At 34.6% G+C, this 15,530-nt stretch overlaps 1 protein-coding gene across 2 annotated transcripts in view; it reads right to left on the reverse strand.

Annotated features, from left to right (window-relative positions):
• The window catches only part of Pi4KIIIalpha (phosphatidylinositol 4-kinase III alpha), a 61,379-nt gene that overhangs the window by 27,945 nt on the left and 17,904 nt on the right, over positions 1-15,530 (reverse strand). The window contains exons 8-13 of one of the 2 annotated variants that reach the window (XM_088267993.1): positions 12,015-12,153; positions 8,549-8,659; positions 7,110-7,289; positions 5,833-6,040; positions 4,761-4,872; positions 810-1,083 (exon numbers count right to left, since the gene is read on the reverse strand). In XM_088267993.1, coding sequence (XP_088124119.1) covers positions 810-1,083; positions 4,761-4,872; positions 5,833-6,040; positions 7,110-7,289; positions 8,549-8,659; positions 12,015-12,153 — 1,024 coding nt within the window. Of the gene's footprint in view, positions 1-809; positions 1,084-4,760; positions 4,873-5,832; positions 6,041-7,109; positions 7,290-8,548; positions 8,660-12,014; positions 12,226-15,530 lie in introns of both variants that reach the window. The other variant, XM_088267992.1, reaches the window with a different exon arrangement.

A 15,530-nucleotide genomic window follows, 5' to 3' on the forward strand; every position in this document is an offset into this window, starting at 1 on the left:
TAGAATTGTATAGCTACATAAGGACCGTAGTCCATTTGATCTTCACATTCGTTTGATAATGCCCTAACAAGGCGAAACAATTGTCACAATATAATTTTTTTCTGTGTTTCTGTTAATAAAATACAACTTAGTAGACTCAAAAAATCTGTGATTTAAAATTAATCCATAAATTGTCAAACTATTAGTTAAATGTTTACCATTTACGACAATGCATCGCTCAACAAACGAACAACGAGTTGAAATTATTAAAACGAATCAAACCCGCGACGCCAGTTTCGCAGTCGAGCGTCTAATTTTCTTTAATATTATTTTGGAGATTACAAAAAATATAGAGTAATAATGCTAAAGTTATGGAATTAAAATTCATCCTCCTGTTCGAGGCGGCTAAGTTAATAGGATAAGTTAATACAATAAGTTAATACGATAAGTTAATACGATAAGTACTTTTTATGAATTTTTATTATTTAAGCTTATAATTTGACCAGATAATGTATTTACAACATTTTGAGTGTGTTTGTATTTTGTAAATTGGTTCATATATATAGAACTTCCAAGAATTTGAGTTGTGTGGTTGTCAATAATGGGTAGAATTGGTGAATATTACACGTGTGTAAAGTGATCACTTAAACCAACCTATGACGGTTGTCAGCCCCGTAAATGCCCAGACTTCCATATTCTTCTCCATCTTTGATGAGATGTCAAAAAATAATATGAAAATAACCCCTGTAATTAGAGATAATCCAGATTTTGTGAACAAGTATTTGGACACACTCAAAATGTTGTAAACTTTTTATGAAGGCTCTTCTCACCTCAGAGTCTCCAGCCAGTAGACGCTCAGCAGGTAGGTGCACTGCGCGAAGCTCAGTTTCCCGACGTAGGCGACCACGTCGGGCGGGTGCTCCAGCAGGTTGAGGATCTGCGTCTTGAGCTCCTGCAGCTCGGTGAGCGACACCGAGTCGTTGCGCACGGCCGAGGTGTACTGCAGCTCGCGCATCTCCGAGCGGGAGGGCGTCTGCGACACCAGGTAAGGCGACTTGGCCGCAATCTCCTTCACGCCCGCGTACCATTCTGCCGGCCAGAGACCTGCAAGTGCGCGTTTCAAATCAGCAATTTGAGAAATGCAACAAAAAAAAATTATAAGAAAACCAAAAAATATAATTGGTAAAAAAACTTTTTGTTATTTTTGAATGCTCATTTATTATGTTTATCTCGTCTCCGTCTTACTCCTCATTACTGAGGGTTATGTCCCTTGTCGAAAGCAATGTCTCTTTTCCAGTTATCCCTTGACTGCGCTGCACGTAGCGCTCCAACCACCGAGGTGCCTGCTGCTGCCTTAACTTGATCGGTCCATCGTGTGGGGATCTTTCACCTCTAGGCTACCAATCACAACCAGTCTTTCCAAGCTATCCTCATTGCCATACATAACGTGTCCAAAGAACTGAAGTCAAGCCATCCAAATGCAACCTAGCGAATGCACTCGTTGGTGCGTCTATCTGTGCATGATATTCGGAGCGTGCGCCTTAAACATCACAATTTTTTTTTTACAAAAATTCAAAGTACTTAATATTGTTAAAAATAAAATATTGAATATAAAAAATATGTAGAATTATCTTTAAATATATGAAAAATACCAATAAGGAACTCCTACCAACCATCAAGCAGAGAAAGCTGATGTACTTCGGACACGTCATGAGAAATGAAAAAAATTGTCTTCTCCACCTAATCATACAAGGAAAGATTGAGGGGCAAAGAACTCAAGGATGCCGAAGGACATCATGGCTGAAAAACCCACGACAATGGTTTGGCAGAAGCGCCAAATCTCTGTTCCGAGCTGCAGCATCAAAATTGAAAATAGCCATGATGATCGCCGATCTTCGTTAGAAGTGGCACAGAAAGAAGAAGAAGTATAAAACAGGGGGAACCTTTTCATTTCTAAAGGTCACATTCAATTACCAGATTCAACACGAGGCTGCATTTGTAAAAAAAATTGGTCAATACAAAGACTACTTTTGGATTTTTGAGAACGCTAACAAACAAGCAGAATTTTTTAACGTAATTAACCGGATCCACGCGGCTCGCATAACCGTATGTGTTTTCACAAAACATTCCCCATACGCGGCTGACATAAGTGTATGTGTTTTTACATTGCTCCAAGTTTCGAACCTTAGTTCAACTTAGAGGAATTTTTTCATGGTGTGGAGCTTTGGATAAAATAATACTTCAATCCTTGGCCTTATGACATCTGTTGAAATATCTGACTAATAATTTGTAACATCACAAGGATAAATAAAAGAACAGATCCCTGATTTTTCTTGCGGTCGGTAATTAGTCGGCGCCATAATCATGCCCTATATCTGTCTCACTCTCGACGCTACGCATCGCCAGTGGGTAAGAGTGACACACGATGCGTGCTTTGATTTATCTATGTTACGATCTTATTTGTTTATATTACGATATATTTCAAGAATAATGTGACACGAGTGTATTAAGGAGTACTATAAAGGCACAATGAATCCCATTGAACGTTTTTGTTTAGGAAAATAAATCGTTTCTTAACTAAATACATGATAAAAGTAATCATTTAAAAAACGGCGAAATACCGTCGCGCACGGGCGTCTCTCAGGAACAAAGTTAATGCGGTTTAAAAGTTTAAAAAAAAAACATTTTTCATCATAAAATTGACATGCATTTCACGCTGTTATTCTGTTATTTTTTTTAAAGCAAATTCATTTTTAAGTTCTTTCCTCGAAGGAGTTTGGGCATACATGAATTGCAGTGGTTATAACTAGAGTCCGGTGACATATATTCCTCACAAGATGAGTGTGTCCAAATACTTGTTCACAAATCTAGGTTTCTCCACTTCGAAAAGTTATTTTAACATCTCATAAATCTCTTAAATGAAGAAAAATATGAAATTTTGGGTATTTACTGGACTTATGATGACCTATTATAATAGGCTGGATAAGTGATCATTTCACACACATGCAACATCTACCATTCTATCCATGGTTGATAACCACACTAATCTAATTTCAGGAGCTCTCTGCTTTTTTTTATTTTGAATAAAACTGTTTTGAATTATTGAAAGTTTTTTATAAAAACAGTTTCAGAGTGATTAGAATTTTGAATTGAGTGGCAATATTTGAATTATTATTGTTTGAATTAAAATTCACTGAAATTTAATGATTTATTAAAGTAATTTGGACAACATGCACACCATATATCGCTCACTCCTTTCAAGAACGTCATAAATCAAAAATCGTCAATTTTCAGTTGAGCATATTTTCGGAATGCCCAGAAAATGTACTATATCCCAGAAAAAGAGGCATATTTTTAACTTAATATTTACCCGCTACATGGCAGAAAGTGTTGTTTTTGCATTTTGAAGAAAAGGTATTGTTTAATTATTTTTTGAAATAAACTAAATATTTTTCAAATGGAGAAAAAATCTTCAGGTTTTACCTAAAAAGATCTGTTGCGTAGTAAAAAGTTCAATAAGTGGCTAGATATTTATTTTTAAAACATTGTATTATATTTTTAAACTTTAAAAACGGTCTCCTGAAAAATCAAGTTTTTTGATTTATGACGTTCTTGAAAGGAGTGGGCGATATGTGTCGCCTACTTTCAAAATCCACCAGATCCAATTTTATAAGATTTAAAAATAAATACTCTATCAGAATGCTAAAAGTGGGTTTTATTGTTTAAAATATTAATATACTTGCTGAAAAATACTTCAAAACAGTGTTGTATTTCAAATTCCACTATATTTATGAAACTTGCCTTTTGACCCATATCGGCCAATCAGAGAGCGGGGATAGGTCAAAAATTAAAATGACGTCATTATCGGTTTGTGTCTCGTGTATTTTTTTTAACTGAAAAATTTTCTAAAAAAATGGTAAAATTCTCTATTTCATAATATTTTATCTAAAGATCTTTTAAACATAAATGTTGCCGGAGAATTTTGCATTTTTCGTAAAATCGACTTACATGGATGTGGCGGATTTTGAAAGTAGTTGACACGTATATTATACAAAGGGAACCATGCGTTTAAAACACCAATATTATTCTTAAAAAATATAATGTTTATAGTAGCTATGGTGAACACAATAGTTAGTGCCTTTGATGTTTCTGTAGCTGTAATATTTAACATTCCGTTAAATGTTTAAACACAATAATCATATAACAGTTGAAATTCAAGTTGCGGGGAGCAAGCTGGGATACACCAGGGAAAATCTAACCCTTTTTATAGTTTACTCACGTTTTTTAACGCCTGTGTTATGTCGGTTAACAAAATGTTGTCACAGGTAAAACCGGTAAATAAAATAAATATCATTAGCAATCAAATTTTGAGCACTTGAAACAATCGAAAAAGAAAAAGAAAAAAAAACATGTAAGTAAGCACTGGCCAATAAATTTAGATATTGCAACACAGAAAGAAAATTCCATATTTGAAATTATTATGCACCTAATTTTTTTCTCAAGTAAGAACCAATAAAAACTTTTTTTGGAGTCAACACAGGAATAGCGGTAATTCTAAATTCGAAAATTTGCAATAGTAAATTATGAAAGGAATAATGACCTCTATTTCGTATTAAATCGAATCTAAATGAGAAAATTATTGTTTACTATTTTAAGCAAAAACGAAACACGGGTCAAAGTCAAGAAATTTTTTTAAACTTTAAGACAATTTGCAGAAGTATAATTGCATTTTTTTTAAAAATATTATTTAAAAATAATTAAGTAAAATAGTGTTATCATACCAGATTCTGCTGCAGTGAAGCCCATGACTACGCAGTAGAGCCAGAAATCTTTGAAGAGTTTGTGGAGACGAGGTTTGGGGTTCCTGATTGGAGGTAATCTTCTCACTAAAACCTGAAATATAATTAATATGTATAATTTATGTGTAAATTTGTGTTAATGCATCGGATTGTATCAGTATCGATTTCCAGGAGGGGGGGGGGTTAAATAAATGTAAGTGATTTTTCACTCCAATATTTATTCAATATTATGCTGGACTGATACCTGAAGCAGAGGGCTGATCACCTTTCCTTCATGTGTAAACGATCATGATAACACTGCATTATTATGATGCATTACCCTATGCACCATCAGGTGCGGACTAGGGTTTTAAGAAGTAGAAAAAAAATGAAGAACTTAATATTTAACTGAATCCCGTGATTAGCAACTCTTAAGTCAGAGTTTCTCGGTTCGAACCCACTCTACCACATTTTGATAATGAGCTGCTTAGGCTCACAGAAATAGTATGAAATTGTAATATTTGTGTAAATATGTAATAAAAACTTCTTCTTCTTTTTGTAGATCCTAGGGATCTGTTTGTGCCTCCGCATGTCGCTCTTGGGATGTTGACTCTCAGCTGTCTTTCCATCTTTTCGGAGGTCTGCCTGGGGGTCTGCGTCCTTCAGGGTTGCCTTGGAGGGCGATACGTGGAAGTCTGTCTTCTGACATTCTGTTTATATGTTCCTTCCAGTATCGCCTTAGTTGTCCTCCCCACCTCACGATATCCTCCGACTTACACATGCTCCGGATGTCGGTGGTCTCGCAATGTGTTTCCAGTTATGGATCGGAGAGTGTTCGTCTCGGAGGTTCGAAGTCGAGATTTTGTTCTGGAAGTATCTGCTCTTGCCTCAATCCCAAAAGTGGCTATTGGTCGAACACATGTTTTGTATATGTAATAAAAACACAAATATTTTTCTTTAAAAAAAAAGTTTTTTTTAATATAACTCTAATAATAACCCCTTTGTGGGGTACAAAATTTAAACATGGTCCAAATATTGTCAACAGTTCAAAAAACAGCGGCAGTTGTGAACTCACGGCAATGACAGGGATGAGCACGCCCAGGTTGCCGGCGCTGCTGGAGGCCTTGAGCGCGTTGGGGGCGCGCTCCGAGGCGCGCTTGCCCTCCAGCCCGAGCTGCACAAACAGCTCCAACAGCCGGCCCAGCAGCTCCGTCATGCCCTGCTCCCCGGGCACGTTGGCCGCGATGTTGGCCAGCGCGTTGATCACCGCGCCTGCCACGTGCCTAAACACAAATGACTTATTTATTGATTTGGCGTTTAATTTGTAGAAATTTTAATTTATGTATTATTTTTAAATCAAACACAGATTTTTTGAGTCTAATAAGTTGTTTTTTACTAACAAAAACACATAAAAAATTTATATTGCGACAATTGTTTCGCCTTGTTAGGGCCTTATTAGGGACTCAAAAAATCTGTGTTTGATTTAAAATTAATACATATTTTTATTTATTCATTTTTCATCATACACATTTACAATTTACAATAATGCGCCCTCACTGGGTTTTCCCATGCTGAGGGCACATTTTACAATACTTTAGGCCGAACATACGATAAATCGCAACTTAATTTTCATTAGGTATAGATAATCCAGGTAAAATTTGACGTACTGTAGAACGGGGCTACTTGAACTTTGATGTGTTACTTGAGCCCAGTACAAAAAAATATTTAGATTGTGGTATAGATCGAAGTATCGTGACAATAAGTGTCACCTGTCAGGGAAACAATGAATCATGTCGTTATTACTCATTAATTGAATCATTATTGTAGACCAAATACAGATTTAAATATTTTTTTGTACTGGGCTCAAGTAACACATCAAAGTTCATGTAGCCCTGTTATACGGTAATTGAATTTCTCCTTCAAATTTTGTATTGAAATTTTTTTTTTTTTTTAAGTAAATAATTAATTTGAAAAGAATTGTCGAAGGGTAAGGAGCTAAAAAAAATGCTCGTACTCCCCAACCAATAATCCCATTTTTTTTCTTCTCTTCATCTTTTTTTATCTTTCTTTTTTCATCCATTCGTTATCTTTTAATTTACCTCTACTTTTTAAATATTTTTTTTAGCTAGAAGAAACAAAAATCCACTTAATGATCTATAAACCTTGTACATAATAAGCAAGGTAAATAATAAACGCATTTCCCATCTAAAAAAAAAACAATAATCCCATACTGTATAACAGATACTCAAACTGCATTGTCGGTCCCCTTACATAATTTGATCAATGAGACATGTGATTGGGTCTAGCTATAGTTTGGATGTAAATTTTAAATAAATAAGAAAATTTATGAACCTGTACTGTTTCCTGTCGTCTATCGCACCGCTGGCGCCATACGCGGCACTGCCGGCTTCCACGGTGATGACGGTGAACATCTTCATGATCTCATCGTACACGGTGCCGTCACACTGCGAGATGATCATGCAGCCTAGCTGGTCCACTATGAGGGTGTCCAAGGCCGGCACCCGACAGAATCTGCATATTAAAAACATTATTTATTGTAACTGCAGACAGTTGGTAGAATTCCATATTGAATTGTTGGGTAATATATCCAAAATTAAACAAGGTTTATTCGCAACATTTTGAGTGTGTCCAAATACTTGTTCACAAAATCTGGATTATCTCCAATTACAGGAGTTATTTTCATATTATTTTTTAACATCTCATCAAAGATGAAGAAGAATATGGAAGTCTGGGCATTTACGGGGCTGACGACCGTCATCACTTAAACCAGCCGATGACGGTCGTCAGCCCCGTAAATGCCCAGACTTCCATATTCTTCTTCATCTTTGATGAGATGTTAAAAAATAATAAGGTTTATTCGGTTTAATTCTATATTTATTTATGTATATTTAATACGTGACGCGTTTCGTCTTCTTGGGACATTATCAAACACTCCCTATTTGATAATGTCCTAAGAAGACGAAACGCGTCACATATTAAAATATACATAAATAAATGTAGAATTCAACCTTGTTTAATTTTGGATATATTACCCAACTATTAAAAACATATTTAGAATTCAATATAAGAGCACAAGAGATCAAATGCAAAGCGGACACTGTAGTAAAAAAAACACTAAGGGTGTTTGTCCACTACACGGAATTTTACCGTCCGGCAAGTCAGTTATAGTTTTAAAACGATGATTGGCTTGGATTGGCTTGTGCTTTTGTAAATATTTTTTCGGATCGGAGCTCTTGATCGGTGCGTGAACAAGTTGCACGTAAATTCGATCACGCTAAACTGTCGTAGTCGCTTTCATTTTTCAAAACCAGACTGCCGGACGGTAAAATTCTGGGTAGTGGACAAGCGCCCTACGAGTGTCGGAAATGAAGACTCTAAGGAGCATATCTGGCAAGAGTCTACGAGTCTACAAGGTCTTCCTTCGCTTCTATTACCAACCACATTCATCTCATAATTTTGTTTTACTTTGCTTTGTTTCGTTTTGCTTCACTCATTTCAACATGGGATAAAAAACACCACAATAAGAGAATGCGAGATCCAAGATGTCGTTAGGTGGGGAAGGCAACGAAGAAAACAATGGTATGCACGTGTGAGGAGAACGGAATCATCCAGACTCCCCCACATTGCACTGTACAGCCAACTCTAAGGTGGATGACCACCAAAGAGATGGATTGACAGCTGGGAATCGACATCGCAGGAGCGCTAATCCCTCTTGAAAACAGGCCACAAGATGTACACCAAGAAGAATATGAAGATTTTATGTAGATTACCTCTGTTGGAAGAAGAGAAGAATGGTATCGGTGGCCTTAGGTATGTCCTTCAATGCAACAGCCACGTGACCCAACATTATCACAATGTTAGTGCTGATGAGACTGGATGAACTGAAAACATAAACAATGCATCAATATTCCCGCCATTAAATAAATAAATAACTCATCTAAACATATCATAGACAATGTAAAGTGTTACAACGTTGAGTGTTTCTTCCCTGCTGACGATGATAGGACATAGATGAAATGATAAATTTGATATCGTTGACTCATAATAACCGTTTGTGTTGAGATTTTTTCTTCTATGTATGCTAAAATTGCTGAAGACTTTTTGCAAAATTGGTCCTTTTTATTATTGGGTGTGTACAAAATCAACAATATTATTCAACATTTTGTAATAAACATACTTATGTATGTTTATATATATTTTTTTTAATTGAAAAAAAAAATTCTTTCATTTACAAAAAGACGTTTATGCGAATGAAATTTTTTATTCACAAGATCGTGCAAAACTGTTTTTTTGAAGAGTTTCAATATCGATGCACATCTTCCAATCAGTAAACTTTCATACCGTCACTATCACTAATTTGAGTAAAACAAAAATTTTCATGCAATGTTTGAAAATCACTTTTGGACGAATCTGACATTATAAGGGCGAAATAGGTTTTTACAAAAAAAAAATGTATAATCTATTGACGAATCGGAACTTTAGAAACGCCTACGCTGCCACACAATTTCCCAGCTCGGCCACCAAAATATACTGTCGTCATCGTAGGTATTTATTTGTTTATTTATTCACACAAACGCCCAAAGGGCTTTTACAAGTAAAAATTCTAACTAACTAACTAACCATCACGCCGCTTCCCCGCAGGTGTAGGCAGAGAGAATAGAGCGCCACACCACTCTGTCCTTGCAAACATTCTTCGCCCTTCCACATTCATGCATCTCCTCATATATATTGCCGACTTTTTTGTCGGCGGGTATGTATTGTTTTACTTTACTTACTCTCCCAAGTAAAAATTCATTATTACTCGAAATAATATAAAAATTCAAGTTACAAAAAGATACAGAGTTATAAGTATAAGACAAGAAAATTCAGATACATATGGACGGGCCGCGCTTTTGGCATAGTAAACCGATATATTGATTCTCAGCGCTCTAAAGGTGAATGGTTTTCAAATGACGAAATTTTATTGAATCCTTACTTATTTTCCTACTAATTTATTCTTGACTTTTGTCTTTATTAGGAACATCCATACTCGCTAAAATGGTAAAAATGAATGAAAATAATAAGTAAAATGAAGTAAGTAGATATTTCAATGTGAGGATATTGATTCTCAGCGCTCTAAAGGTGAATGGTTTTCAAATGACGAAATTTTATTGAATCCTTACTTATTTTCCTACTAATTTATTCTTGACTTTTGTCTTTATTAGGAACATCCATACTCGCTAAAATGGTAAAAATGAATGAAAATAATAAGTAAAATGAAGTAAGTAGATATTTCAATGTGAGGATATTGATTCTCAGCGCTCTAAAGGTGAATGGTTTTCAAATGACGAAATTTTATTGAATCCTTACTTATTTTCCTACTAATTTATTCTTGACTTTTGTCTTTATTAGGAACATCCATACTCGCTAAAATGGTAAAAATGAATGAAAATAATAAGTAAAATGAAGTAAGTAGATATTTCAATGTGAGGTGTTTACGAAAATTATTTTTTTACTCACCTAAAGCCAGTATATATGTAAATAATAATATAAAATAATAAAACTTCTAACATAATAAAACTAAGGATTATCCCTCTTAAAAACAGGCCACAAGGCCTACAACGATGAAGAAGAAGAAGAATAATAATAATAAAACTTCATCATTGCTGCACAATCTAATTATTATTAACAATTCATATATGTACACTAAATATGAGTATAACTTTGAACATTTATATTCCTTGTGCAGATGCGGTTGTTTTTGTTATGAAACGTAAAGCAAAAATTTACACATCTTAGGGGTTGATAGTAAATTTTATAAATTCTTCATACAATACATTATAACATATCCCTCACTCCTTTCAAGAACGTCATAAATCAAAATACTTGATTTTGCAGGAAAATGTTTTTAAAGTTTAAAAATATAACACAATGTATTAAAAATAAATATCAAGCCACTTATTGAACTTTTTACTGTGCAACAGTTCTTTTGAGGTAAAACCTGAAGGTTTTTTCTCCATTTGAAAAATATTTAGTATATTTAAAAAAATAATTAAACCATACCCTTTCTTCAAAATGCAAAAACATTTTCTGCCCTGTAGCGGGTAAATATTAAGCTAAAAATATGTCTCTTAGGCTGGAATATAGTACATTTTCTGGGCATTCCGAAAACATGCACAACTGAAAATTGACGATTTTTGATTTATGACGTTCTTGAAAGGAGTGAGCGATATGTGGGTGTTAAGAAGCTTCTAACCTCATATTTGGCCTTTGATTTTGTCTGTAGGGTTATACATTTGAATCTCTGCGTAAATTAATATACTTTTACTTATTATTACTATTTTGTATATTATAATCTTTGTTTAATTTGTGGTATGGTAATATAACACTCTCTGTAATATAACTTTATATTTGGCTTTTGGTTTTGTCTGCAAAATAGTGCTATATAAAGTATCCAAAATTTTTTTTTGGCAAGATATTCTTATCAGTGTCAAGTCTTATTTTTATTTACAAACAAAAAAATAATGATTAATAAAATTATCATAGTTTAAATGCGTTTAGCTTTATCATTTGAGAAATTATGACCGCAATTCTAGAATAAGGTTCAGAAAGAAGGGTGGATACTTGGGTGGGGAGTTGGAGTCATGCTTGTGATAAGTTACATTTTTAAGGCGGAGACTGACCGGAGCATTTCGTCGTAACGTAACATGTTACGATTCGAGCATTCAGGCAGTCAGTACACCGAGCCGAGCTGCTCGCCGCTCGTTCCGAATGCTCCATCCGAAGTCGGATGCAATTTTAGGTTAGAACAGGGTTGCCAATCTGTGGGAAATTCCCCAAATTGCTGGGAATTTGTGGGGATATTTTATTTTTATTTTATTTTATTTTCTTCATTTGGAGTAAGCAGTAATTTATTAAAATCACAGAACCAAGAATCGCATATTCGTCGTCCAACATTTTAACTACAGTACGAATGCAATGTTGCAAAGATTCATACAGATTTTGGGTTATTGATTCAGATTTTCAGATTTTTTGGTGTGACATATGGAAACGCTGAGCACAAGGCCACTAGCGAGCACTGATCGCGGTCAGTCAGCAATGCCGTAACGTCATAACGTAACATGCTCACCGCGAGCAATGTTACAATGTTTTGTCACGACAAAATGCTCCGGTCAGTCTCTGTCTTTAGAAAATTCTCCTTCTCTGTTGTGAGCGGACTGAAAGAACGTGTGCAATATAAATAGTGAGTTTAGTAACCTATCGCTGGTCTCCGCGGTGAAGAGGCGGTTACTGACGGAGGAGACCAGCTCCACGACGGGCAGCGGGTCGAGGGACTGCGCGGCCTCCAGGGCGATGCAGAGGTTCTCGATGGCGGCGTCCCGCAGCTTCTCGAATGCTGAACAATGAGAAGACGCAATGTCGTTGGGACCAATATCGTTCTCTATGTCCAACAGCTCACTGCCTTGCACTGAAGAGTAAAGCACCAATCAAACACCTCACCTTTCCAAAGGATTACCAGTGCTATGCAACAATCCTAACCGACTAAATAATTTTATATTTTATAAAAAAAAAATTATAAAAAAGAGATATATTTGTGATTTTATTATTTATAAAATTACTTCAATTTTATAATATTTCGGTGAGCGTAAGAGGCTCATTGTTAGAAATGAGTATCAAATTGTGGTAGAGTGGGTTCGAACCGGGAAACTCTGAGTCCGCGACACTAACCATGGGACCACAACCCGACACGACTAATAAAGAACCGAGGGGTCATTCCGAATGATGAAATTATTTACTTTTTTGTCTGGTGTGTAGATTTAAATTTTTTCAAAAGTTTTAATTATAATAAAACCCTATTTTCACATTTTTCTCGGGTGAAAAAATGGGAAAATAAAAACAAATGGAAAAAGTGAGTTGTATACTTTTTTTAACAACATTTTGAGTGTGTTCTGAATAAATGTAGATTGAAAAATCTCTCATATTTATTTTTACCTCTTCCTGGGAATCAAACCCAGGACCTCTAGCACGGTTGCCAAACGTGCTAACCTATACATACTATGGAGACAAACTAATAGTGAGATTACTTATCGAAACATTCTTTTTCATTTTTATTTTAATAATATTTTTCTTTATTATTTATGGCCTAGGTAATAAGATGTGAAAAAATGCTATTTACTAAAAAATCAATTGCAGGTTTTAAAATGATCATTGCATAGAGCTGGAAAATCCAATCAAAGTGATAACATCGCAAAAAAATATCAATTGTAAAAAAAATCATTAGTTATTATCATCAAATATACATGTTTTATTATCAAAAATACTGCTTAGCATATACCAATAAGGTATAATTAAACGGTTAGATAATACAGCAATATTTTAGTAAAATGCAATTTTAATTCGGATTTTTTTAATTCATGTTGACCTGAATCAAGATTATAACTCACGCTTTGAAACGAAATTAGTGTAATATGGCTAAATTAAGTAAATAAACATCCATAAAAGATATGTGTCGGCTGTATCTTGAAAATTGGTATCGCTTTTCTTTGTCTGCTTTGTCCCTTCCATTTTCTCAATGTCCATTCCATGAAGGGTTGATCACAACTCACATTTGATAATTGTGCGTACCGATTCATTTCAAATAACCTGGGTAAGTCCCAATGACTGGTGCCTTCTCAACACCCAGTTATATTCATAATACAGTTCACAAATAGTGATACAGTAAATTGTGATTGATGCTGCGATTGATGTGATTGATGGCTGTGATTTTCGTTCATCCTAAATGCAGAAATTGGATCATATCTCCTATATCAGGTGAGTCGAACTTTAAAGATATTTGATACACAATATAAAACGATTTTTAAAATATATACTTTAACACACTTCAGACGGGAAAGGTATTTCTACCCGTTCGGTCGATCGATGCTTAAGGACGGGAAGGGTATTTTTACATTCTGCGCCAGCCTCATTTCAAAGACAGAAAAGAAGGAATGATCCAATGTTTTTATATGAATATTATACAACAATCTCTTTGTTAAGGTCTTAACTATATGTACATAATTATCAAATCCCGACACCAGCGGTCCACAGGCGTAAAAAATACCCATCTGAAATGTGTTAAGATAGAATTGTCAAAATATATTGAATAAGCTTTATACAGAATAGCATCATAAAAAATATCAACTTTTCTTTATATTGTGTCACAAAATGCTGATGGTTGCATTTTGTCTGCACCCACTTCAAAAAGCGACTTAGTGATACAATGGAACACCTCTATTGAGTTTTCAAGCCAGGATTTACTTCTTATTTTTATGATGTGTTTACTTTCCACTTTGCCTTGTAATAAAATACGTATTGCTTTCTATTTTGGCCAAAGTACTCCAGCTTTCTTTTCTTTGTAATGTTTTACCTTCTCTCTTTTTCCGAAGATCTTATAACATCTTGGTTTGGAAGACTCTCAACCCATGATATTTTGAGCATTTTTCTATAGCATTTTATTTCAAATGCTTCAATCTTCTTTGTAGTAGCTTGGGTGAGAGTCCAGCTTTTGACATTTTAGATAAGCACTGAAAATATTTAGCATTGTACAATTCTTATTGAAGTTGTAATACATTTTAATAGACAGGAGTTGTTTTGTTTGTTGCTAATACCATTAATTGATGCATATATGCCAATTTATATTTTGCAGATATTCAATAACGCAGGTCGGGAATCTTGATTCGAAGTACAACATTTAAAAATTATGAGTTTTACTATATGGATTTTTAGTTGATCAGGTTATATTATATTAGTTTATACCAAGATTAGAATTCCACAACCAAAAATTAAATAAATTATTATATTTTCTAGCAAATACTTAGATTTTTACAATTGATAATGATTCACAGCGATATCGGTGCAGTGAGAAGCAGTGCGGCGTGCGTGGAGATAGGAACCATACTTTTATTCGCCCCCGTAGTAATAGTTTGTTCAGTAGACCATTCAGCAAAATTATAAAAGCCTTTTGAATAATATGTAGTATAGATATTCAAGTACTTTCATTAATTGATTCGCCAGTCACTTTGTGGTAAAATCTTTCCATTTTTAATTTAAGTTTTACTTATTAAATTCCGCATAATTTTTAAAAACCGTATGTGTGTTTGAAAATGATGCGGAATGCATTGAAACACGTGTCACAGTAGATTTTTAGAAATAGTGGTATTTAATAAGTAAAATACTAATTAAAAATAGATATTCAAGGTGAAAAATTCCATAGAAAAAGCCATATTGCTGAGTGGTCTATTGAACAAACAGGTACTACATAGGGAGCACGGTGTCAACTCACATGAACTACACCACCACCAAAACCAAACCATAAAGAACAAGTTAATTGCAAAATTGTATGGAAATTTATGACCATACTCAGAGCACTATAGTTGCCGTATTACAGATGTTTCTTTCAACAAAAATATGGTACTTCATGGTATCTAGTTGTGACTGTCGCAATGTGACGCGGTTGTAATTCTTTCTAAAAAAATATGCCAGAAATAATTTAATGAACATGTAAATAAAAACGCCCACTTCTATGGGTATTTGTTAACGAGTTTGACTATCGTGCTGAAAGCCTGGTACCCGAAGAGCAGGATTGATCACCTTGCTTTTATATAATTAAGGATAAAGTAAACACTGCATCAATCTGATGCGGTGCTCTATACTCCATTAGGTGCAGAAAAGGGTCAGAAAAAAAAAAGAAATTTAAAGTAAAAAATTTCAATTTTTAAAATTTTTTAAACTGGT

The sequence above is a fragment of the Brachycentrus maculatus genome, unplaced genomic scaffold (assembly GCF_059751285.1).
Source record: "Brachycentrus maculatus isolate JH-2025_06_01 unplaced genomic scaffold, ASM5975128v1 h1tg000310l, whole genome shotgun sequence".
NCBI classification, from domain to species: domain Eukaryota; kingdom Metazoa; phylum Arthropoda; class Insecta; order Trichoptera; family Brachycentridae; genus Brachycentrus; species Brachycentrus maculatus.